We start from the raw sequence: 27324 nt of genomic DNA on the forward strand, positions 1-27324 counted from the left end.
TAAGATGTTCAGACCAATGTGATCTTCAGATAGTCCTCACTAAGTACATATACGGTTCTTATGTGTGAGTTAACATAGATTAAAAATTCTACTGGTCACTATTGATAGAAACATCATCATTAAATGTCACTGTACGTATAAAGTATGTTTGATTGCTTGAGTTATGACATCCACCTTATTTAAAATAATGACAATGGATCAGACTCAGCTTCGTTTTTTTTCCTGTGTTGTACCCCTGGTCCCTCCTATAAGTGTCTTTTTCCATGCAACCCTTATCCTGATGGCAGTCAAGTGTTGGGTGGGGTGAGAGATATGAAAGATGGAGCTTGTGACTTGTGTTGAAATGATGTTGTGTGTATGTTATGTTTTATAATTGTTTTTGTTTATTTTGAGCTATTATTTTGCATGACTTTATGTTATTACTTTAGGTTTTATATATATACTTGCCATCCCCCGCAGCTTCACCAGCATAGTAGTGAAACAGGACAGTGAGGATGGCCCCGTCCGGCTCCTTATTCCTGATGTCATGCTTCCCCCTCCCCTCGGCCCACAGCCTCTGTCTCTGATTAGCGCGAATATATCGCTCCCACAAGCGAACTATGATACTTAGCGCAATGAGAATCAACGGGAATGTTCAAGAAAATTCTAGAAAAAAACCTGATCTAAATCCGTTAAGTAGTTCTCTCATGAAAAGCGGACAGACATACAAACGGGTCTAAAAAACTATAAGAAGTTTCGCACTTGGACCATGAAATTTTTAAACCGTTTCTTAGTGAGCACCTATGGGCCAAGGGTAACCTACATTCCAAATTTCAAATCCCAAGTCCTCAGGAGATTGAATGAGTCAGTGGTATTTGGCTTTGATATATATAGATATATAAGGTCACTTCAGTAGCCAAGCTCCTTTGGGTAGGCTTCTCTTGCCAGAACTGACGCCTCCTTTTGGAAGCTTGGACTTTTATTTCCTTATGGTTTGGAAGATTTCATGATGAGTGAGTCAGTGGTATTTGGCTTTTATATATAGAGATAGATTATGTATTGGTGTACAGTACTGCCTCTGCTCCAAGTTCCTTGTGGGTGGAGCTCCAAGAGACTGGGCCACTTGTCAATCTCCATTGAGGGACTGCCCCCAGCTCTATAAAAGCCATGGAGTCAGACAAGTTCACTTGTTATTGTAAATTGTATTTGTTTCTGTTTTTGGTTACGAAAGGACAAAACCATATGAAGCTTTTGATGCTTCTTTCTGGTGGTGCCAAAAAAAAATAGTGACCTCTGGTGATTTACAGAAATCATAGCAGCCATGAGCTTGAGGCTGCCAGCAGGAAAGCGCGCACATGAGCCCGTGTTGGTCACATGTGCTTTTAGAACACTTCAGTTTTTTCACTTTTTATTGAAATGCACACAGTTTAATGTCTTAGTGTTACGTGAAATCAAGGCATAGAACAAATAAACAATTGCAATAAAAAAAAAAATAAGTCAAGAAATCACTAAGTGTACAAAACGGTATTCACATTTTTGATTCATGAAAGTTGCCTCCTCATGCTGATATAACAGCCAAACTGTGGTAACCCTTGTGATTCAGAATACCAATCACCAACTCTGCTTCCAGGAAAAGAACCCGAGACCATCACATTTCCTCCTCCATGTTTGACAGTTGGTGTCACACACTGAGGAAACATCCTTTCACCAACTCGATACCCTGTGTGATGAACTGAAGGTTTCAGTTTTTGATTCATTGCTCCCTAAGGCTTTCTTCCAGTCTGCAGTAGTGCACAGCTGGTATTTTAGGGCCCGATTTTGTCCTTCAATGAATGGCTTTCTTTCTGTCACTCGCCTTGTCAAACTTGCAGCACAAAGTCTCCTCTTCACTGTACAAACTAATACAGTACTTGCTTTTGTCGACCTGCACTGTCAAGCTGTTGTGCTGTCAGGCGCCTGTGATCACTCGAGTTGGTGACCCTCAGAAACTCATCTTCTGATTGGCTAGTCACTTTGGCTCTGCCAGATCTCCTCCTATCAGAGTTTCTTCCGGTTTCCAATTGCCTTTGGATTGTCTCTAAATGAAAGGGTGGCGCAGTGGTAGCGCTGCTGCCTCGCAGTTAGAAGACCCGGGTTCGCTTCCCGGGTCCTCCCTGTGTGGAGTTTGCATGTTCTCCCCGTGTCTGCGTGGGTTTCCTTCCACAGTTCAAAGACATGCAGGTTAGGTGGATTGGCGATTCTAAATTGGCCCTAGTAGATGTGTTTGTGTGTGTCCTGTGGTGGGCTGGCACCCTGCCCGGGATTGGTTCCTGTCTTGTGCCATGTGTTGGCTGGGATTGGCTCCAGCAGAACCCTGTGTTTGGATTCAGCGGGTTGGAAAATGGATGGAAAGGCCTACCTTTCTAAGGGTAATAACATTGTGTCTCGTTTCATTTGTTAATTGCCAATTTCTTGCCATTATCACTGGAATATTGTCCAACTAGTACTTTAGAAGGTGTAGCTGCTACTGAGTGAGTAAGGCAGGATCAGCACGAGTCAAACACATAGAAAAGAAACTTCTCAATCCAATAAAGTTCATTTTAAAAAGGTTTAGTGAAAATACAAAGTAAAACGGTTCACGCAATATAGAAAAAAGTTGTTACACATACAGAATAAAAGGCAAAAAAGGAAAAATGTTTCTTCTACAAACAGCATTTTGTTGTCAAACTTTAGATGCTTTCAATATTTAATGGCTGTGTTGTTTCTTTATACTTATATATGGTTTACTTAATACATTCAGTACATTCTACATGTACGACACATTCAGTATGGCCAAAACGATACGTTACGAGATACGGTGCGTTCAAAAACTGGGACTGATCTGCAGTCAGTGAGACGAGAATGTACACCATCGCACTTTTCACACTTCGTCTCAATTAACAAGATTTAAATCTCCCATTTTCTTTTTCATGTTTTAAAATTATTTCAGTATCTCGAATTGCATTCCTCATATCTAGTTTTTTTTCACAAAAAATCACGTTATTTCCTCTCTAAAACTCCGATCTGTAGAGGCATCTGGACACAGTGCAAAAAAATCGCAATGTGACATGCTGCTTCCCACCATTCTAACTCCGAAAATGACACAACTTCCCGCAGAGCGCATTTCACTTGCGCCTTATCTTCCGGAACTTTTGTTTCTACCCGGGTATGTTGTTCCACGGTATAGAATTGCCAACGGACCGCATTTTACTTTTGCGCGAGCCGGCGTGAACGAGTCACGTGAGTGTGATAACTTTAACAACATGGTAAGTTCTGATTTATTAGTTGTTCCTTTTGGTTTTTAATCATCCTTTGAAAATAGTTCTTGTGAGCAGAACGCAATGCAGCTGGTGTTTAAGAGAGCCGATGCCATGTACAACGAGTGCGTGTTCATGTTGGTACAGCACGTGGAAATAAAGGCCAGTCAGAGCAGCGGAGACGGTCGGGGAGCCTTTAAGGGGCAGCAGTGTACCTGCGTTGGCGTACTGGAGTCCCGGCCAGGGTTTGTTTCTGACATGTCCTCGATGTTAAAGGGCAACGGAGATTTGACTGGTTCAATGAAGGAAGCACTCGGTCGTGTTAAAATACAAACAATGTCTTATATGAATGTTTGTATACGGAATATGTACACACACACACACACACACACACACACACACACATATATAACATAGTTTACAGTCAAATAATGCAGAGTACGCGACACGTGTTTCGCCCTTATTTGGGCTCATCAGACGTACACACTCCACTGCACCCCTCTCGGGGATCGAACCTCGGACGTCAGAAGCGAAACCTCTTTACACTGCGCCACGGTGTGTGATTCGTTTATTTGACACCCTGGAGATCAGAGTAATTACATTCATAGCATTCGTAGTCTGAATCTAGACCTGATTGTACAGTAAACTAAGTAACATTCTATGATTTGCTTCTCGCAACTGAGAGGGCCCCGTGGCGGATGTTTGCAGACTGGCAGACCAACCACATGCGTTACCTGGTAGGTAACCACCCACGCAACCCAATCGAGATTCAGACTACGAATGCTATATTATATATACACCTTGTATGACTCCCGTGACCCTGTGTTCGGATTCAGCGGGTTGGAAAATGGATGGATGGATGTATAATGTAATATAATATAATATATACAGTACTGTGCAAAAGTTTTAGGCAGGTGTGGAAAAAATGCTGTAAACAAAGAATGCTTTAAAAAATGGAAGTGCTAATCATTTATTTTAATCAATCAACAAAATGCAGTGAATGAACAAAAGAGAAATCTAAATCAAATCAATATTTGGTGTGACCACCTTTGCCTTCAAAACAGAATCAATTCTTCTAGGTACACTTGCACACAGTTTTTGAAGGAACTCGGCTGGTAGGTTGTTCCAAACGTCTTGGAGAACCAACCACAGATCTTCTGTGGATGTAGGCATCATCACATCCTTCTGTCTCTTCATGTAATCCCAGACACACTTGATGATGTTGAGATCAGGGCTCTGTCGGGGCCATACCATCACTTCCAGGACTTCTTGTTCTTCTTTACGCTGAAGATAGTTCTTAATGACTTTGGCTGTATGTTTGGGGTCGTTGTCCTGCTGCAGAATAAATTTGGGGCCAATCATACGCCTCCCTGATGGTATTGCATGATGGATAAGTATCGGCCTGTGTTTCTCAGCATTGAGAACACCATTAATCCTGACCACATCTCCAACTCCATTTGCAGAAATGCAGCCCCAAACGTTCAAGGAACCTCCACCAGGCTTCACTGTTGCCTGCAGACGCTCATTAGTGTACCGCTCTCCAGCCCTTCAACGAACAAACTTCTGCTACAGCCAAATATTTCAAATTTTGACTCATCAGTCCAGAGCACCTGCTGCCAATTTTCTGCACCCCAGTTCCTATGTTTTCGTGCATACTTGAGTCGCTTGGCCTTGTTTCCACGTCGGAGGTAGTGCTTTTTGGCTGCAACTCTTCCATGAAGACCACTTCTGGCCAGACTTCTCCAGACAGTAGATGGGTGTACCTGGGTCCCACTGGTTTCTGCCAGTTCTGAGCTGATGGCATTCCTGGACATCTTCCGATTTCAAAGGATAATAAGCTTGATGTGTCTTTCATCTGCTGGACTAAGTTTCCTTGGCCGACCACTGCGTCTATGATCCTCAACGTTGCCCGTTTCTTTGTGCTTCTTCAAAAGAGCTTGAACAGCACATCTTGAAACCTCAGTCTGCTTTGAAATCTTTGTCTGGGAGAGACCTTGCTAATGCAGTAGAACTACCTTGTGTCTTGTTGCTGTGCTCAATCTTGCCATGACATGAAACTGTCTTCCACAACCTCACCTTGGTAGCAGAGTTTGGCTGTTCCTCACCCAGTTTTAAGCCTCCTACACAGCTGTTTCTGTTTCAGTTAATGACTGTGTTTCAACCTACGTGTGACATTGATGATCATTAGCACCTGTTTGGTAGAATTGGTTGATCAGACACCTGACTAGAATCCTACAAAATCCCTGACTTTGTGCAAGTGGACCTGTAAGAATTGATGCTGGTTTGATGGCAAAAGGTAGTAACACCAAATATTGATTTGATTTAGATTTTTCTTTTAATCGCTCACTTTGCATTCTGTAAATTGATAACAATAAACAATCATTATTTATATTTCTGAAAGCATTCTTTGTTTACAGCATTTTTTCACACCTGCCTAAAACTTTTGCACAGTACTGATATATATATATATATATATATATATATATATATATATATATATATATATATATATATACCTTGTATGTATGTATATACCATGTATGTATGTGTGTGTGTGTGTGTGTGTGTATGTATATATATATATATATATATATATATATATATATATATATATATATATATAATATATGAGAGAGAGAGACAAAAATTTCAGTAATGGAAACGCTGTGTCTTTTGATCCTTTTAAAATTCTTTAAAAGTATATTAGTAATTAAATAGTTAAATCAAAGTTACTCGGAGTCAGTGTAAAGTCACCGTATTCAACTTTGATGTATCACTTTATTGAAATGATCCTTTCCCATTTAAGTGAATAGATTCTTTTGATTCATTTGCTCCATTCCACATCACAAACATATAAGAGAATAATTTATACATTTTTTTTTTTTGTGTAATAAATACACACAAACTCTCACACTGTGCTCACAAATGGATGTAGATATTGTACAAAACAAACAAACAAAGTAGGTATTACATTGAATTACCTGTACTGTCAGGAATTCTGTGACACAGAAAGTGACCGTTGCAGACAGAACAGAGAAATGGGTCAAGATCGTGTTTTTCAGTAGTGGGGTCCTGTTGAGGGTTTTGGTGTTGCTGGAAAATTTCAAATGTACTCCAGTCTACAAAATCCTGGTATTTACAGGTCAAAAAGTCTTAACTTTTATACCATGCAAAATTATGGAAACTATTAGCTGTTTTACCTGTCTAAGACAGTTTGAAAATTAAGTAATCAGTGTAGACCTCAACATTAAGAATTGCAGTGCACCATCCATTGGAGTGTATTTTGTAATTCATGTAGTAAAAAATTGCATTGCATTTCTCATTCCAACACTGCGGTGGGTTGGCACCCTGCCCGGGATTGGTTCCTGCCTTGTGCCCTGTGTTGGCTGGGATTGGCTCCAGCAGACCCCCGTGACCCTGTGTTCGGATTCAGCGGGTTGGAAAATGGATGGATGGATTTTCATTCCAACAGATATTTTTTTTTTTTCTTTATGTCGTCTTATACAATTTCTTGTATTAGGAATTTGTTAGTTTTCGCATACCCCTTGGGGTCAGAGCGCAGGGTCAGCCATTGTACAGCGTCCCTGGTGCAATTACAGGTTAAGGGCCTTGCTCAAGGGCCCAGCAGAGTAGGATCTCTTTTGGCAATGACGGGGATTCGAACCGGCAACCTTCGGGATACCAGCGCAGATCCTTAGCCTCAGAGCCACCACTCCGCCCATTACTACAAATATAATGCTTTACGCCATCTGTTGGCACGAAAAATGCAATATATATGCCACTGTTATATGCTATTTGGTATGGGATTCGTAAAAGCAGTGTTAATGTTTGTGATGGGCGATCTTTTGGAATGACAAATGCAAATGTTTGTGATGTGCCACCTGCTTTAATGACAGAAACACAGCAACCAGATGGGCACACAGACACTTTTCATTTTATTACAATGGTTAAAATATATAGTAGCCTCTGTGTGGAGTACTGGGATAGATCCTCTGGGACTGCTCACCTTTGCCACTTTAATTGAAATTGTGTTTACAAGTTTTATAGGCGCCCCTGCCACTGCTAATGGAATGCCTGCTCATAATATGTGTAACTATCTTTGAATCACCATTCTAGCTTCATGAAATGGCACACAACTCTGAAATTGGGGTTTGGGGGCTTTGTTTCAGTGTGCTGTTCTGTAGACAGTGACAAAGGCACATCAGCAGGTGTCTGGAACAGAAGTCCCCTCACTGTCTGATTTCCTCCTGATTGCTGGCCAGGCATAGGTAATTAGCCACGCAGTCGTAACATGGAACCAAAGAATGTCTCCTTAAGGGCTCTCTCCCTCCTGAGGTGACCACAGTGAGATGCTGGGAGGGTGTGAAACAAAGGAAGGTCTAATTCTAGTACCTGAGAAAGTGAATCAAGTAAGAGGATAATATATAAAATACTTTGTAAAAACCACACTTATATTAAGTTAAAAAGTGTACTAAAAAGTAAAAAAATAAGTCTCTCATACATCACTCGTAAAATAAAAGGTGGGTGCTTTTGCTAAGATTAAAAGAAGTGTTTTTTAATATGACTGTGGTTTTTAAAAAGTATTTATATATATATATATATATATATATATATATATATATATATATATATATATATATATATATATACACACATTATTTTCTACTTTTTAGTCTTGGGTTTGTTTTAGTATAAATTTGTAATCAATATTTTAACACTTCCTTTAATATTTTTATCCATTACTAGCTCCATCTATTGGTGAAATCTTGAACTATTCTTCATATGAAAATTTAATTTCTTAATTAACATGTATTAATAGATCAATTAGTGAAGCTGATTATTGATTCATATATTGTCATCAGAAGTGACTAAGTTGGCAAAATTTCAAGTCATTTGGACAATAGGAAGTGGGTTAAATATCGATTACAAGATTTGTACCAGACAACAAACAGGTGAAGTTAAAAGAAGCGTGGTAAAAAGAAGAGCCTGCATTAAAAACGGAGTGGGTGGCCCAGCCACAGCAAAGTATCTGTCACCTGGCAAAACGGTAAAAGTCCTAAAATGAAAAAAGACAGCGAGGCCCCAGAGCAAACAAAATCAATAAAAAAATAATGAAACCTGAAAAGCAAAGAGTGTCAACTAACAAAATGCTATTCACCTGCTCTTGTTTGCTTCCAGAATTTGCTAGTATTTATTTGAATCCATTTCTTCCCTCTACCAATGCCATGTTCTCTGTGCTATTGGCTGCAACACAAACCCACAGCCTGGTCGATCCACCGCCATGCTAAATAGTAGGAGACGTATTCTTTTCCTGGAACTTGCCAACCTTTGTTCTCCAAACGTACCTTTGCACATTTGAGCCATCCATCCATCCATCCATTTTCCAACCCGCTGAATCCGAACACAGGGTCACGGGGGTCTGCTGGAGCCAATCCCAGCCAACACAGGGCACAAGGCAGGGAACCAATCCTGGGCAGGGTGCCAACCCACCGCAGGACACACACAAACACCAAGCACACACTAGGGCCAATTTAGAATCACCAATCCACCTAACCTGCATGTCTTTGGACTGTGGGAGGAAACCGGAGCGCCCGGAGGAAACCCACGCAGACACGGGGAGAACATGCAAACTCCACGCAGGGTGGACCCGGGAAGCGAACCCGGGTCTCCTAACTGCGAGGCAGCAGCGCTACCACTGCGCCACCGTGCCGCCCATTTGAGCCAAAAACTTCTATTTTAACTTCATCAGTCCACAGGATGTTTGTGAAATGAATCAGGCTTGTTTAGATGTTCATTTGCAAACTTGAGGTGCTGAATTTTGTGGCCAAGGTCCTATTTTTTCAGTAGAGCAGTGCACCACCATTCCAGAGTCTGATAAGTACTCCTGAAAGTCTTTTGCAGTCAATCAGAGGTTATATTTGCTTTTCTAGCAATCCACAAGCAGTTCTTTCAGAAAGTTTTCTAAGTATTCCAGACCTTAACTTGACCGCCACCATTCCCATTAACTGTTGTTTCTTAATAACATTACAAACCGACCAGAAAACGCTTTGCTGTCTTCTTGCAGCCTTCTTCTGCTTTGTGAACATCCATTATCTCATTTTTCAGAGTGCTAGGCAGCTGCTTAGAAGAGCCCATGGTTGCTGATTGTCGGGACAGTGTCTGAGGAGTCAAGAGAATTTATACAGTGTGACATGCGAGTCACTGTCTTGCACCTGAGAGAAGACACTGAGTCAAAGGGCTTCAAGAAAACCCACTTTGATCCAATCAAAACAGGAACAGTCAGAGTATTTATTCAAACATGAGCTACCGCTTCAGTACACACAGACACAGCAAACAAGCAGTGACGGTGCCAGGTCAGTGGCCGGCTCCCACTGGGCGATAGACGTGTTACGCGGGTAGGCTGAGAACTTGCAGTTGTCTTGGTGGTGCTGCGAACCTGCAGTTTCCTCGGTGAAAGACAAGCAACCCTCAACAGACGCGTCAATCGCGTTTGGACCTGCAGCACCATTGGGGAGGGTGTGAAAAGATCTCAAAAATCTCACAACAGCTTTGCAATATGGATCACCTGGGGTTTCCTAACGAAGACCGTGGACAAGCCATGTCCCTAACAAGCTAACGAAGGTCTGAGACCTCAGGAAAAGTTATCTGGGACCTCAAATATCTTGGAGTGCCCAAACCTTTGCATGGTGCTCCTATCCTTTGTTCACTGTACAATTGCACAAAACAAAAACTATACACTAATCTTGCATAAAATGCTGAAAAGAAATGTATCATCTTTAACTTTATGCCTTTTGGTGGTCAGTTCATCTTCTGCTCACTTAACTAGTCACAGTAACAGTTTATAAGCAAGGGTGTACAAACATTTGTATACCACTGAACTATACTAATCTCCAAAAGGAAATTGTCTTTTCGCATGACCTTTTGAGGTCAGAGCACAGGGCCAACCACTATACAGCACCCCTGGAACAATTTTCAGGTTAACTTTCTAGATATATAGAAATAAACAAATATCTGTTTATATGTCCACATCCACCTTGTTTTTCCTTGCTGGCATGCCAGTTCCTCTGCCTTCACGTTCTTCTTTTTGTACCAGGCTGTGTTTTTGGGTCACTGCTGGCCAGGCAGAGAAGCCGTGGTAACTACATGCTGTGGCGGCTTGCAGTGATGGGGGGTGGTGGGGGTGCCTGTCAATAGACTATACCAGGGTGCAAGGAGAAGAAGTACATATGGAGCTTTTTGTTATCTTTTGATGGACCTTACTTTCTTTTTATTTCCCATGTCATTTCAGCCTAAGATACAAAAAGGCAAAGGACAAACTGAGAAGAAAGCTATCCATCCATATAGCAGGAAAGCAGCTCAAATTGCTAGAGGGATTCACCAACAGGAGAAAAAGGATAGGTATTGCCGAGTTTGTTTTATTGAAAAGAGTTTGCAAATGTGTTTATTTTTTACTGAAAACAAAGACTGTGAAAAATGTTGAGATGATACTATGGTTTTCAGGCTGAAGGCCTTTTGATCCAGCTAGTTTGTGATATGTTGTGTTGCTTAAACCGCTCTTTATTCAGAGGGCCATCATATTTACTATCTAAGTATCAGGCAGCGTGGTGCGGTGGTCAAGGTTTTGGACTTCAAACCCTGAGGTTGTGAGTTCATATCTCACCACTGACACTGTGTGTCCCTGAGCAAGTCACTTCACCTGCCTGTGTGTTGCAGTTGGAAAAAACAAAAAGAAATGTAACCAGTTGCATCTCAAATGTTGTAAGTCACTTTGGATAAAGGCGTCAGCCAGTAACAACAAATACAACTTTTATTCCACTTTGAATTTTACCAAAGCACTTAATGCTACAAGGACAGCAGTGTGACACAGTGGTCAGAGATGCTGAGGCAGCCGTGAGTGTAAACACCATGCCTGGTCACTCCTTAGGAAGAATTTGTACATTCCCCCCTTGTCCCAATTGGTGTTTTCTGAGTACTAAGATATGCAGGTGACCCTGTATGATTGTGCTGCTACCAACTGTTGCTTTGTTCAGAGTGGGTTCCAGAGTGGAAATCCCTAAATCGATGAAGTTGGTTTCAGAATGGCACAGGAATATTCCACTGAATATACTCACGTATAGCCCGTTTTTTTTTTTTTTAATAACATCTTCTTGACTCCTCCAATCTCACATCAGTTTCTTTTACCAATTTCTTTTGCTACTTCAACAATGTTTAATTTAAAACCAGCTTCATATTTTGTTCTGAATGAACGCTTCATCGTAGACAAGTGATGCTCTTACCATAAAGGTGTATGAGGGTGTGAGATACAAAAAACACAAAACAGTGCAAACGTTGGTTCAGAATAGTTTGGCTATCACCGTGTGGTCACGTAGGCACAATAGAGAGAGAGAGAGAGAGAGGTTAGGAGTATGTGCTGATACAGTGCATTGCCACACCCACGTAGAAAAAAAAGGCTGTGTGCTCCGTGGTTACTCTCTCAGGTGGGTGTTGGCATATCATAATCCCTTGGACCAATAGTGTGAGTTTTCCGCATTTGACTTATACGTCCGACATTATAAAATACCGGAAATTATACAATAAAATCAAGTTCCGACTTATCCGCGGGTGAACTTATCTGCAAATATATACAATGTCAGTGTCAATTTATTTATATAGCACATTTAAAACAACATAGTAATGCTGTGGCCAAAGTGCTTTACAATTGTAGAATAAAAGAAGAACAAGACAATTAAGATAAAAACATAAATAGAAATAAAATATATAAAATAAGATACATAATAAATAGAAGTAATGTTACATAAGCACAAAGAGGAAACCATCAGTATTACTGAAGGTCACGGAATGCAAGTGAGTTTTTAATCTTGTTTTGAACAGTTCAGTTGTAGACGACTCCTTTATATGATGAGGTAAAGAGTTCCACAGGCGAGGCGCAGCAGCTGCAAAGGCCCTGTCCCCCTTGGTTTTACACTTGGTACGAGGGACAACAAGAGACAACTGATCAGAAGATCTAAGCACTCTGGATGGCTGGTGTAAAACACACAGATCAGATAAATAGGCAGGAGCAAGACCATGTAAAGATTTAATAATTAGCAGCAAGATTTTAAAATCAATTCGAAAACCGACGGGCAGCCAGTGTAAAGAAGCTAAAATAGGAGAAACAGTCATACTTTCTTGCCCCAACCAGAAAGCGAGCAGCAACATTTTGGACCAGCTGTAACCTGTGTATCAGAGATTTGTTAATCCCAGAATACAGCGAGTTGCAGTAATCGAGGCAAGAAAAAATAAAAAGCATGAGTAGCTTTCTCAAGATCCCTAGAAGATAAAAAAAGTTATACGGTACTTACTGTTCCTTTTTGTAGGTAGGACTGTTTTGGTTCACATTTTTTGCTTACTTTTCAGTCACTTGCTTGTTGAAAATTTGTATGTTTTTATTTCTATTGTACCATTTGATTTACTAGAATTTAATAAGCCATGAGTTGGAAATGGCCAGGGAGACATTAACTAATCAGCTACTTTGGTGCTGCTGTTACATAATTGTGTATTTGTGATCAAAGAGCTCCTTCTAATAACACATTGAAAAAAGAAAGTTTGGGAATTGATATGGGTCCTAATCACCCAAGTCCATTAATGAATTTCTGACACAGCAGAATGATAACAGGTCCAAGGAGCAGACTATCTAATTAAGTAACATGGTCCATGAACCCAAAGAATTGAGTTTTGGCTAAGAAACAGATTGGAAGGAAAGCCTGAAGGCATTGCCACTCTCCAGGAACAGAACTGGCCAGCCCTTATTTAGATTTATTACTGTCCTTTCATATGCTATAGGTAAATACAATGGAGGAAAATTGACTTTGTATTTTCAATTAATTTCCATTATTTAGGCATTCTTGATAATGATTTTTTTATGCTTTAGCTAGGGTTCCTTCCCAGACTTATGTTCATGTTCCTTTTCCTTGTCTTTTTCATTCATTTTTCAGTGTGAATCCTTCATTTTGACTATTTATGTTAATATTGTTCTGTTCATTTATCATTTTGTTGGAATATTTAATGTTTTACTGTTTTTAATATATTTAGAATGGATTGTGTTCTGTTTCATCAAATGTCTGTATGTTCCCTGTGTTTTACTGGTGGAACCCCAGGGGGCAGGACCACCCCTTGCCTCTCTGCCCACCCCCCTGACCCATACCCCCAAACCCCATAAAAAGTAGGCTGGGAAGTGGAGTCCCTTGCGGTTCATTGAATGTGCTTTGGTAGAGTTAGGCTTTCAGATTGTGGCTCTCATTGGATTTCCTGTTTTTTTTTTTTTTTTTTTTTTTTTTTTTTTACTCTGTTTGCTTCTGTTTTAATATTACAGTCTAGAATATTGAGACTTATTTGTTTTTCATATTGCTTGTCTGGCAACTTCTTTTGACAAGTTTTTGCTCTTTGAGTATTTTATTACATTTTTCTCTTTTTGTGAGTACATTCTCATTTTATAAGATTATTTATCACCCATCTTTGTGCAGTTTTATGGTAATCCCCTCCCTTGTGGGGAATTTGATTATATTTTGGAACTTTTCTTATGCATTTTGGAATTTTTGAAGCCAAAGCCCATTAGGTCCAGTTGGGTAGTGACTCGACCTTCAGAGAAGTGAACCTTTTGTGGGCACACTAGTTTGGGTTCTGGCCTTCATTGTGGTAACATTTTGGAGGCTTCACTTCACTTTGATCATTTTGTGTGCTGCACGCATAGCAGATTTTACTACCTGTGCTGTAATGACTGTGTGTCAAGGTGCCAAACTGTAGACAGGATAACCGAAAAGCACATCAGTCAAGTTAAACTTGGCACAGTTACTATATGTGCTAGCAGCCTGTTGATAATCGTAACAAATCTTTCTTTCCAGTTTTAATATGTTTATAGTTGTATGTTTATTGCATACATTTGCATTGCATCTGCAGCACACATGAGAAAAGATAATACAGGGAGATTCACTCGAAAGAGGCCCCGAATATTCTGTAGAACTCTCGCTAGGATGAAGCAATCTGAACGAAACAACGTGCAATGTGCTCCTCAGTATATGGAGCTTCGAACTAGCTGGGATGCCCCTGCGTTAGAGCGATGAAGTAGGTGCCGGAGAGGCTGTCGTGACGTTTAATCTCCGTTTACAGCTTCTGTGTGCATACCACCCGTACCCCTTCACTAAGTCACTCGAAGTCTCATCAGGATGTTGGTGTACGGTATTGAGCAGCGCGTCTTCATGGTGCGAACCTGTTGGGTTATCAATTCGTTTAAGCCATGTTAGAATCAACTGGGTGATTGTGAGTTAACAGAAGAGTTCTTCTTCAGCAGCAGGGTAATTTCAAAGGGGCTTTGGCCACCACGGTTTCCGGAACTCACACTACCAGATTTCTTCTTTGGGTTATGCTCAAAGGAAAAGTCTGTCGGAACAAGCCTCGCACTGTGGAAGATTTGAAGGAAAACCTCTAATGTGAAATTGCTGTGCCGCATCGAAGTGTTTCTGGCAGAAAACGGAAACCATTTCCAGCGTCACATGTAATGCAATTGATTACACATACGTTAAGGTATAGAGCATATTTTGTTGGTTCAGTTGGCTTCATCCTAACGGGATTTACAACATAATATTCGGGGACTCTTTCAAGTAAATCTCCCTGTATAACACTTTTCAACAAGAAATAAGCTACCTGTTTCATTCATCATGGTACAATATTGGCATGCAGTATTTTGCTGAAATCAAGACATTATGTAGAGAAAGTATTGTGCTGGACATAACAAATCTTTAAGTTAGTTGCAGTTCACAGCAGTGATCAACTGTTGCACTTCTTTTCAGTATGTTATAGAGTTAAAAAAATGACAAGTTAGTTATTTTCTTTTATCTTCAACTAAAACTGTTGTAACAAAGGCACTATATAGGCGCCGACCCGACACAGACTGACACCGGAGGCATTTATAAAAGTAAAGAATCTTTTATTTTTCTTCACCTGGGGGCCACATCTTCCCCTTTTCCCTCAGGCACAATACAGTCCCACACTAAGCACACATGAACACAAATCAGTACACAGTCCCAAAAGCACCAACCAAAGCAAAACACACACTGCTCTTCGCACCACTACTCCTCCCAGCAAGCGTTGTCTTCCTTCTCCCGACTCAAGCTCTTGGAGTGGTGGCTGCTGGCCCCTTTTATAGTTCACCCGGAAGTCCTTCAGGTACTTGACTACCTGCCTCAGATTTCACCTCTCAGTGTGGCTGAACTACAGCCTAAAATAATAATAATAATTCATTACATTTATATAGCGCTTTTCTCAGTACTCAAAGCACTATCCACACAGGGAGTAACCGGGAAGCGAACCCACAATTTTCCACAGTCTCCTTACTGCAAAGCAGCAGCACTACCGTGCGCCACCTGTGAGGACCAGCCTAGACGGGCCCAGGAAACCCTGCAGCACCTCCTGGTGGCACCCCGGATCCCAACAGGGCTGTGGAGAACTCCCATCTCCCATGGAGCCCTGCGGGTGTCTGAGGTACTGTGCAGCCCTTGCTTGCTCCCCTGGCACATACACAGAAGGGGCGTCCCTGGCCGGGCCCCGTCACACTGTACATAGCAATAAAATTTGTAAATTACGTGACTAACATCAACCATATAAGTAATGGGAACATATATCAGAGGAAATTTTTGTTTTTGTTTTTTCAGAGCTTTTTGAATCTCTGATTTTTTTAATTTTATTTATTTATTTATTAATATCACGCCATAGCTTCACATTTGATGCGTTTCTAGCAGTAAATTTTCTTCTAGTATTTTTGCTATTAAAAGGAACATTTTTTAAAATAATTTTTAAAATAATTATACAATTATTTTATATTTGTACTTAAACTAGTTTATTAAACATCACCTCTGATACTACTGTTGATTTTAATCTGTGATTTATTGATTAATTGATTTATTTATTTATTTTACAGGCAAAAGAATGAGAAGGCAGTTCGTCTCAGTTCTATAGGTACATGGCCATTTTGCTGAAAATATTTTTGTTTTGCTCCTTATGATTGATTATAATTTTTAGTTTTAAAGTAAACTTTTTGCTATTCTTCTTCAAGGTGAAAAATTGCTGTGGTTTCAGAGTCAACTTCATCCTGATAAATCAGTATATTCTAGGAAAGAAGCTTGTGAAATCATAGAAAGGTAAGCTTATGTTCAGCAGAATCTCAGTTTACACAACATAATATTTTCCAGCCTGTTTAAGGTCATGGGATGTGGGGGGTTGGCATGACCTAACCTGTTGGCACTTGTTGCAAACAGTGCCATTAAGTAGCACAGCCCAATCATGCACACACATTCACACTGAACTCACCCGAGGCTAGTTTAAAACTGATGAGCACATCACTATGAAAGTGGATGGGAATGCATAACCGACACACGGGGATGGGGAAATTCCAAACTCCTCACAACCCATTTATTAAGTAGAGTGGTGAATGGCACAGAGGGTTACACTGCTTCTTCCTGGATCAAGTTGGATATAAAGTTGCTCTACCCATATTTTAATTAAATGTATACAAATTCAACTTTACAATAACTGGCAGCATAATTTTATACAAATGGAAAAGAATGCAGAAATTGAAACTGCCTAAGTAAGCCGGGGATCGCTTTTTCTTATATGGTGCAAAAAGAGTCACGTGTATTGTAGTTCAGTGTCTCTTATCACAGTTTACAGTCACCTGAGAAAGAGTGAGATGTACAGCTGCCATGCTCTAACTCCACCACACTCACCAGAAGCAGAAGAAGATGTGACACGTGTTTCTTTGGTAATCATACTCCATCACGTTTGATGTTTGCCACATACAGTTACTTATTAAATCTAACATCAGTGCACCCTTTAAAATATATTTATGACTGATTGGAGGATGATGAGAAGGGTTTGGGTGTGTCTGGAAGGTATTTTGTGTAATTTTGACATGGAAAGATGTATTGTCCCCAGAAAATGCACAGCTAGCACCTTTGACTACAATGTAAACGCTTAGAATCAAGCGAATGTCAGCACCTTTATAAGAGCACAGTGGGTACATTAGGGATGTCAAATTTGACCAAAAATTAGTGTTAAATATTCAAATTAAAATAAGTAAATATTCAGATATATTCAAACTTAGGTAAATGGTTCTGGTGTTCATTGTAATGGATGGCACGCAGGGACGGGCATCCCAGCTAGTACTGAACAACGGTCCTTACAAGGCTAGGATGCCGGTACATTGGAAGGCAACTTATTCAGGTTATTTATTCCCCCAAAACACTGGGTGGCAGTGTCCCTGGGTTATGGTACCCCTACTGATGCCCACAGCCCTGTTGCCAACAGGGGTCGCTAAAGGGATTAATGGTCCCTACTTTATGGTATTTCTGCCTAACCCAAAGTGCTTCCAACAGAGAGTTTTGTGACACCAGAAGCAGCTCTGCTTCAGTATAGGTGAGTCGGAGTCAGGAGAGGAGCTACACAACACTTGCCAGGAGGGACTAAGGAAGGGAGGAAGAAAGGGAAAAATTGTGTCTGGGCTTGTGAGTCTGAATTATTATTGGTACTCGGGTAGCTATTATTTAAATCTAATAACCATCAAAATCCCTAGCAGCTGCACCGCCATCTTGTTTTCCATCTAGTACCGATGGCTAGTTGAGCAAGTCTACAATCATGGTCAAAAGTTTTAAGAATGACACAAATATTAATTTTCACAAAGTTTGCGGCCTCAGTTTTTATGATGGCCATTTGCATATACTCCAGAATGTTATGGAGAGTGATCAGGTGAATTGCAATGTCGCTCTTTGCCATGAAAATGAACTTCATCCCAAAAAACCCATTTTCACTGCTGTTGTGAAGAAGGCTTCAGGGCACCTAAGAAAGGCCAGCAAGCGCCAGGACCATCTCCTAAAGTTAATTCACCTGCGGGATCGTGGTACCACCAGTGCAGAGTTTGCTCAGGAATGGAAGCAGGCAGGTGTGAGGGAGGCGAAGACTTTTGGAGGATTGCCTGGTGTCAAGAAGGGCAGCAAAGAAGCCAAGAAAAACATCAGAGACAGACTGATATTCTGCAAAAGGTACAGGAATTGGACTGCTGGGGTAAAGTAATTTTCTCTGATCAATCCCCTTTTTGATTATTTGGAGCATCCAGAAAAAGAAAAGATTGTCTGGTGAAGAAAAGGTGAGTGCTACCATCACTACCAAAACATCCTCCGAGAGCAACTTCTCCCTCCCATACAAGAACAGTTTGGTGACACACAATGCCTTTTCCAGCATGATAGAGCTCTGTGCCATAAGGCAAAATTGATAACTATGTGGTTTGGGGAACAAAACGAAATGTTGGGTCCATGTCGAGGAAACTTCCCAGACTTTAATGCCATTGAGAACTTGTGGTCAGTCCTCAAGAGGTGGTTGGGCAAACAAAAACCCACAAATTCTGACAAACTCCAAGCATTGATTATCCAAGAATGGGCTGCCATCAGTCAGGATTTGGCCCAGCTGTTGATTGCCAGCATGCCAGGGCGAATTGAAGAGGTCTTGAAAAAGAAAGAAGGGCCAACACTGCAAATATTGACTCTTTGCATAAACTTAATATACTGTAATTGTCATAAAAGCCTTTGAAACTTATGAAATGCTTGCAATTCTACTTCAGTATACCATAGAAACATCTGACAAAAGTTCTAAAACACTAAAGCAGCAAACTTTGTGAAAACCAATACTTGGGTCATTCCCAAAATGGCCACAACTGTAATACTGACTGCTGGGTGACCAAGTGTTAAACTGTTCAGCCTGTCCTGCGTACTTGTTTTAATATTTTGAAGGTATAACCAGTGGTTTACACGGGGGAATATCACACCATTCTAACAACAAAAAAGACCGTCATCATCTGTGGATTCACTCAGGAAAGTGACCCCATTGTGGCTTTTATAATGTCAAGTCAGGGACCACACTGCCTATTTTTTTTTTCCTTTACAGATGCAGCATTATTTTAATAAAGGTCGCCTAAAACTTCAATTACACAATATTGTTTTTTATATTATTTGTGAAAGGTGAACAATTTAAATATTATGTTATTTCCAGTACTGAGTATTCTTTTACTAGAACATCTTATGAATCTTGTTGAAAGAAAACATTTATTTAACCGTTATTTATTTTTAAAAGATATCTGCATCGATTTGACAATGAACTTGAACAGATAGAACTGGTGAATAGCATTAAAGGAAGACAAGGACGACAGCACAGTGCCCGAGAGGATGTAATCAAGCATACTATTGAACGGGAGAAAATGCTGTACGAAGGATATGGAATAGGTTGGAGTTTTTTCTTCTCTTTGAAACACATCCTTTTTTATACAAATAAATCATAAAGTTGAAGCTTTTTTACCTATTTCTTAATTTTATCACAATTAGTCTTATCATTATTTGGGATATTGAGTATCTTTTAACAATTGATACACCACCTTAATAAACTTATTTATTATCTATGTTTTTTTTTCAATGGTTTTCCTTTTTGTTTCTTTAAATTGTGCTTCTATATTTTTGGAATAGGAAAACATGCATTTCCCAAGAAATAGTTCATACTTATTTTAAAATCTTTATGCAAAGAAACATAGCAAGGCTGTAATCAGTTTGAATTCTTCTGCATTGCAGAAGGTTGCTTGCATTTTATTTCATATAAACATAAGTTTACTTTTCTTTAAATGCCAAATGAGAAGTCAAGCAAAATTACACCTTTTATTGGCTAACTAAAAAGATTACAGTATTCAGGCTTTCAATGCAACTCAGGCCCCTTCTTCAGGCAGGATGTAATCATTATGTTTACATCTTGCCTGAAGAAGGGGCCTGAGTTGCCTCGAAAGCTTGCATATTGTAATCTTTTTAGTTAGCCAATAAAAGGGGTAATTTTGCTTGACTAACTACATTCATAATGGCTAACATGGTAGGACACTGTAGTACTTTAAACGCCAAGCAATTGGTCTTGTGTCAAACCCCCTAATTTTGTATATTTAATTGTGTGATCATTATGGATAATAGTTAGGAGAAAATTGAACTTAGAATTTATATACCTGAAATAAAGAGCTATTGAAGTAAACCTGTAGTTATGTCTGGATTTGTCTTTTTTACTTAGATTATTTACTCAATACATAAGCCCACGTAAATATGAATTATTCCACCAATAGTTTGTATGTTTAGTTAACCTCATATTTAATTATTCTTCCTTTTCCCAACAGAAATACCTGATATTTTAAATGGTAAACATCTGAAGATTTTTCGGTGAGTTGTTAACTGATTTTCATTACACATTCTTGAAATTCAGGTAAACTCTATGTAGGTGTTTGTTTAAACTTTGATCAGTTGTTGTTGAAAAACATTTTGGATGATTTAGGTGAACAGGATGGATAGGCTTGTTGGGATGAATGGCTTGTTCTTTTCGCAATTGTTCTAATCTATATATATATAAAATTCTTTACGCGTTTGAAACGAAAATTACGTATGACCACGCAATATGGAAATTATGTATGAAACGGAAATTACATATGACCATGCGATATGGAAATTACGTATGACCACAGAACATATTATAATACAGGAACCAATCGCCAGGCGCGTTCTGACAGAGAAGTTTTATTTATTCGTCCACGTGACTGTTGTGGAAACTGCCACATTGTAACTTTTTTTTAGTTGGCAGTACTTGATAGAAAAGATGAGGGAAAACAGCTTTGCGTCTTTCTACTTTTTAACTGCGCTGAGCTGTAAACAATGTGAAGACAAGACTGCCTTCAGCGGCGAGGGGTCGTGAGAACGAAGTGGACGCTGGGACATGCGGAATGTCGGGCTGCTCCGCCGGGTTGAGAGCTTCGCAGTTTTAGGCAGCATCCTCTCTTCTCGCACTGTTTGTGACACTTGAAGTGCCCCGTTGGCTCCTGGGAGAGTGGAAATCTTTGTGAATGAGTGTAATCGGCGCCATCGAAGCAGGACTCTGTAAATTGTCCTGCACGACTACTTACTGTTCCTTAAGGTGAGTTCGGGTCACTAAAACCCCATAACATTCAAGGTTGCTTTTGTGATCAATTATTTTAAGAAGATGGAGAGTTTACATCTAAGAAGATGTACATACCTCTTCATGTAAAGTGTTGGATTTGTGAATTGTTTGGACCTTCTGCCCGTTAAGCACGGAAGGGCAGCATCCACATTTATCAGAATTATTTTTCTCTTAAATCACAGGCACATAGTGCAAGGTTGTCAGACAGAAATTTGGATGTTCACATAGAAAATGTAATTTCTATACCACAGCGGTCGTGTAGCGCCTTTCAAAAGGGATCTACTACCGAGAGATGATCCAAATACATTTTAGCTACGGTTAGTACTACTTACCTGTTGTGTTATACCGCCTTTAAAATGTAGTTTACCCGAAACCACTCCAGTAGTGCTCAATGTATCTTCTTAAAATGTTAATGTTTTACTGTTTAATAACTTATAGACTACATTTTATTTTTTTCCCATGCACTCAGTGAGCGAAACCACTGGGTAATCAGCTAGTATTGTAATAAAAAAAGAAGTTACTGAGGGGAAAAAAGTAGACTGTGCGATAGAGCTGTGCCACAATGAAATGGAATGAAGTGCCACAAGCCAAGTACATTTTTTTAATGTATGCTGAGTAGGGAATCCATTCTGGAGCCCAGGATTCCCGGGCATTTTTCATTCCTGCATTCCTGGGAATGAAACTGCTGGAATTCCCAGGTGAACGGGAATGGCCAAGTTCGCATATATAGCATGTAAAAGTGTAAAAATTGATCAAGAAATAACAGAGTTATAGCTGAAAATAATTACGTGTCATGGTTTTTTGGCCCACGATGTAGTGTGTTGCTGATTAATTCAGTCAACAACAGACCAGCAGTAGTCAGTCTCCCGGCTCCCACTAAGACTGAGCACAGTGGACTGGGAGGAGTTTGCACTCTGTAGCTCACGAATGCCGGGACGGGGCAGAGTTCATTAACGTCTGTGGCACGTGCTGTTGACATTACAGACTGGTGTCAAGTTTCCAACTGGACCAGAGCTCAGGTCCAGTCGGCAGTCGGAACATCAGTTGTTTGTGTTGAAAGCCTCGTATGAATGGCCAAGTTTGTTGAGTTTAAAAACGATGGAGTTTGGCAGCATTTTTTGCGCAAAAAGCTAGGCCAGTCGGCTGAGTGTAAACTGTGTAAAACTATTTTAAAAACAGCTGGCGGCTCGACAAAGGGATTACATGAGCATCTGAGAAGAGTTCATCAAATAACTGTTATGAAATGAAAACCAGAGGATGATGACGATACACCAATGACGTCCAAGCGCATAGCAGTGGGGCCAATGACGAAATATCTGCAGAACAAGAATGAAAGTACATTGCAGGCAGTATTAGCATGAATGACGGCTCGAGATGGACTTCCGTTCCAAATATTCGTTTTGTCAGCTGATTTACGCAAAGCACTGTCTGCACTTAGTTTCGGAAATTTGCCGAATTCTGCGGAAACTGTGAAGCATCTGGTAATGGATCACGGTCATACGATCCAATTGCTGGTAACAGCAGAGATGGCTAACAAGAAAAAGCAGGGTCAGCGCTTTAGTATAACATTTGATAAATGGACTTCCACTAGAAATCAACAATATATGAATATGAATGTCCATGAACAAGGTCCGAAGTATTGGAACCTTGGATTAATCAGAGTTCATGGCTTGATGCCGGCGGCGAAGTGCATTGACTTACTGCAGAGTAAACTGGCAGAATCTGAGCTCAGTCTTACCAGTGACGTAGTAGGCATCTGTACAGACAGTGCTAGTGTCATGACAAAGGTCGGAAGACTACTGGAAGTTGAGCATCAATTATGTTATGTGCACTGTATCCAGCTGGCAGTGCAAGATGTGCTGTATCGCTGCAGAGGTTGTGCTGCTACTACTGCTACCGCCGAGCTTGAGTCGTCTCATTGTAACACTGACAACAGCAACGACAACGATGAGGATGATATAATTGAGAATCACAGTGGCGAGCAAGGTCTAGAAGTTGTTGATGAAAGCTACAATGTTCTTGTGGAATTGTCAGATGAATATGACGATGTTATTAACAAGGTTCATAAAATCGTCAAGATTTTTAGACGATCACCAACGAAGAATGATGATATACTTCAGCCGTATGTGAAGAGTGAATTCGGCAAAGAAATCGGTCTGGAACAGGCTGGTTGATATATTGAGCAGATTTCTGCAATTACGGGGTCCAATACAGAAGGCACTGATTGATCTGGGGCAACAGTTACACTTAACTGACGCCGACTTCACAGTTATCAGTGAAATGGTGTCCAGTTTGGAACCGTTGAAGCTTGTAGTTAATGCACTGTGCAGGCGTGAAACAAATCTGAACAGCGCAGAAGCAGCTCTGAAGTTCTGTATTGTCCAGCTACAGAAGCAGAGCTCAGAACTTGCAAAGACTCTGGCAGATGTTCTTGAGTCTAGAATAAACGACAGACGAGGATTACATGCTGCTGTTCTCCTGTATCTGCATACAGCTTCTGCATGAAAGACGGCTTACTACAGACATGTTCTCGGTACCATCTAATGACGTCATCCGAAAATTCATTTGTCATCTGGTAACATAACTTGAACATACTGATAGCAGTAGTTCGGCTGCAACATCCACAACACCGGAAGAAGGTGGCGCCATTGCTGCAGCTTGCACTTCATCAGACAACAGCTTTGAACAGCAACTTGAAATTGCAATGCGTCACTCTGTTGCATCCGCATTATTTGTGTCAAGAAACTTGCCATCACAGAATGATGACAAGAAATTGCATCAGTAAAAGCTGAAATGTTAACAAAAGTAACAAAAAAGGGGGCACGAATGTTGCCATATGTGACGTAATTTCGCTATTCGTAGGGAAATTTTAAACTCGTAGCAGTGTATCAGAAGCAAAAAATATAGGAGTACATTTTATTAGGGTTTCAAAAAAACGTTAGGGGGGGCGCGATTAAAACTGTTATGAAAACTCGGGTCACAAATACTTAAGGGAAAGGTTGAGAAACGCGGGTTTAGAACAAGTGTATCAGTATCTGATGACTGTGCCGCTTACTTCAGTGGAGGCAGAGCGTGCTTTCTCAGTGGCTGGCGTACTCTGCACGAAGGTGTGCTCTCACCTGGATGACCGCACGCTGGACACGTGCTTTCTATGCGCTTTATTACCGCAACTAACTAGATACATGTACTTATATGACAGCATGAACTGCTTGTAGATAAGGTTAGTCCTTTATTGGTGTCAACATATTGCAGTAGTTTTATTAAAAATAAGTGTCGGTCGTTCTAAAACCGTTCACATGTGAGATGCCCGTACACTGTGACATCCCTGGGAGCCTGGGATTCCCGGGAATGACATGCGGGATTCCCGAATTCCCGGGAATGGATAAACCCATCTGGGAATGGATTCCCTAATGCTGAGCCACCATTTGTATTTCATGAGTTATATATAACTAGGTATGGTATCTGTCCAAGATAGGTAACACAATGATTAAAAAATATTTACTATAACTTGCTCTATGTGTACTTTCATACGCCTTTCTAGTGTGCCTGAACCTTTGTTCACCAGCGTGCTCCCATAAAGCCTGTCCAGTGTTATACATTCCGTGTTTGAAGGCGCCTCTCTCCGCATGTGCCTTTATTCTTCCTTGTGTGTCTCACACTCGCACTTTGTATTTCGTCGTTTCACCAAAGCCAAACTGACCGCTCACACCAAAGCTAAATGGACCAGAAGATGATATGTGGTGAAAAAAAAAAACAAGCAGGGGTCATTATACAAAAATCAAAGTCCAAGTTCCAAAACAAAATTGTTGACCAGGAAAAGTTTTATCCTGAAGAACTGCATAGCAAGCATTATTTTGAATCCAAAGATGATGAACTGTGTATTCATGAATAGTTGTTGTGGCGACAGCTGACGTGACTGCTACAAAAATGGAGGTGCCTGTCAACAAGCAAAACATTGTCATGAAAGAATGTTACAAATATACAGGTCCCTCAGGACAACAGCTGTCTGAAAGTAAATTTCAAAATGGGATTCTTTGGGCTGCAAACCCCCATTTACCTATTTAGATGCCCCCAAATGTGCCCCTATTTTAAACCTTCAAAATGTTTTTCAGGGAATGAAAATGCAGGGATTTTATTTTGTGCTGTTTCATCTGTATATGTTATACGATTTGTTTGGTTAATTGAAAAGAGCATGTATTTGTGTGACAGTGCTAACATTTCCATTTATAATTTGCATTCTATGGATTACAATTTTTTGCTTATCTTTTTAACAGGGAATGGAACGGAGATTTACAGAAGCTGCCAAATATTAAAATGAGAACATTTTCGTCCCAAAGTTGGAAATGTGATGTGGAACAATGTACCAAAGAAGATGAAGAGGAGGATTTAACAACTCAAATAGAAGATAATTCAGAATCTGAGCCTGCCAGTAGTTAAAGCAGTTAATTTATGGACTGAGTAATTTCTCATTCTTTAATACAGCCTATTGAACTAAAATGCTTTGATAACAAAACTGTTACAGATCGAATAGTATTTTTTTGTAGTTATATGGACTGTTGAAAAAAATAAATATTTAATCTAACAAAAAATGTTCAAAATACCAAATCTTGTAAAATTATGTATGTGTAAAACAAACAGAAGCAAACTTGTCACTGGAAACATTTTGTTTTCCTTAACAGCCGATCCAGTTCTGCTCCACTTAATTAACAACCATTGCATATTATAGCGTTAGTTCAGTTTTAACATAAAAGAAAAAAATGTAATTGAAATTTTGCACAAATATGAATTTTATTATTTAACATTTCATCTTTATAAGGCATTTTTCAAGTAATTTAAAAAATAATATTTTCAAACAACTTTCTTCCCATTAGGAAATGATGCCCAGAAACTTAGTAATTATCTCTGATTAAAAATTCATCTGAATTGAACAAATGCTAGAAGCAATTGACAGCCTAATAATTACATGTGGCTACTAGGAAGAATCTGGAGTAAGTGCCAATGTAAAAGAAACTGTAAATGAACAAACTGGATAGTGGGAAGCTTATGTTTCAGACATTGTGATCTTTTCTAGCTTTAAAACCAATCGGAACTTACAAAAAGACCTTCCATATTTTTAATTATGATTGTTTGTTTTTCTTAACATACCATCAGAACCTTTTATAGCAACAAAAAAACAAAACATTTTTGGACTTAAATTGACCTAAATTGTATAAACAAATTATATTGACATTTTTTATGTATTATAGGGAATGTACTGTTATTCTGATTTGCAAAATTATGTCTTTTTCATTTCCATAGTCACCAGACCTTTCCCTTCATTGGGTATATTAGTTTTGCATGAATTTTGGAATTTACTATCAGGACATGACGCGAGAGTGGATGAGGTAGACCAGCGGAGTACACACAGGGTTTCCGGTAATTGTCCAAATACTGCTAGATCATTATCATCTCTTATGTTCTTGTGTACAGTGTACCCCAAACTTTCTTTGTTCATTTTGTATGATCTCTGTCAGTAAGTTATACGTTGTTTTTGCTCCCCATCTCCTAACTATCTACAGGGAAAAGAAAAAAGTAATTTAAAAAAGTGCCCTCCATAATGTATGAGACATTTTCCTTGATTTACCCTTGCAGGGGATTTGCCCTTTCGGGGACAAGCCCCCAAAGCAAGCAGGAGCTGAAGATGTCTGCATTAGAGACTTGGCAGTACATCACCAGAGAAGATCCTCAGTACCTGCTGTGAATCACAGACTTCAATCTGCCTTTGAATGCAAAGGATGTGCAACAAAGTCCTAAATATGATGACTTTAATAGGCCTGCCATTGCTCTGTGCTCTGAAACGGGGGAACAATGTAGATAAAGTGTTGTCATTTCTACATGCTCTAACCAAAAAGTATTCCAATACTCTTAAGTGATAGTCTGCAGTGTGCCCTTTAATTATGTCTGAAAATTACAGATGTTTGATTTGTAATTTTAAACTGTGAAGCAGAGGTGTAAATTAAGGAAAATGTGTCTTTGTCCCAAACATTATGGAGGGCAC

At 39.9% G+C, this 27324-nt stretch overlaps 1 protein-coding gene across 1 annotated transcript; it reads left to right on the forward strand.

Moving 5' to 3' along the window:
- The first annotated feature begins 3105 nt into the window (after nt 1–3105).
- tma16 (translation machinery associated 16 homolog) lies at nt 3106–26466 on the forward strand. Its single transcript, XM_028805008.2, has 7 exons — nt 3106–3263; nt 10543–10652; nt 16207–16244; nt 16342–16426; nt 19407–19555; nt 20476–20518; nt 25562–26466. The coding sequence occupies exons 1-7, from the start codon at nt 3261–3263 to the stop codon at nt 25722–25724; spliced, it is 591 nt and encodes a 196-aa protein (XP_028660841.2). The 5' UTR covers nt 3106–3260; the 3' UTR covers nt 25725–26466.
- Nucleotides 26467–27324: the final 858 nt, after the last annotated feature.

The sequence above is a fragment of the Erpetoichthys calabaricus genome, chromosome 7 (genome assembly GCF_900747795.2).
Source record: "Erpetoichthys calabaricus chromosome 7, fErpCal1.3, whole genome shotgun sequence".
In the NCBI taxonomy this organism is placed as follows: domain Eukaryota; kingdom Metazoa; phylum Chordata; class Cladistia; order Polypteriformes; family Polypteridae; genus Erpetoichthys; species Erpetoichthys calabaricus.

Excerpts from the sequence above, each read along its gene's own strand:
- tma16 (XM_028805008.2), top strand. Across the intron at positions 16,245-16,341 it reads AGTTCGTCTCAGTTCTATAG|GTGAAAAATTGCTGTGGTTT; the intron begins GTACATGGCCAT and ends TTCTTCTTCAAG. Across the intron at positions 20,519-25,561 it reads AAACATCTGAAGATTTTTCG|GGAATGGAACGGAGATTTAC; the intron begins GTGAGTTGTTAA and ends TCTTTTTAACAG.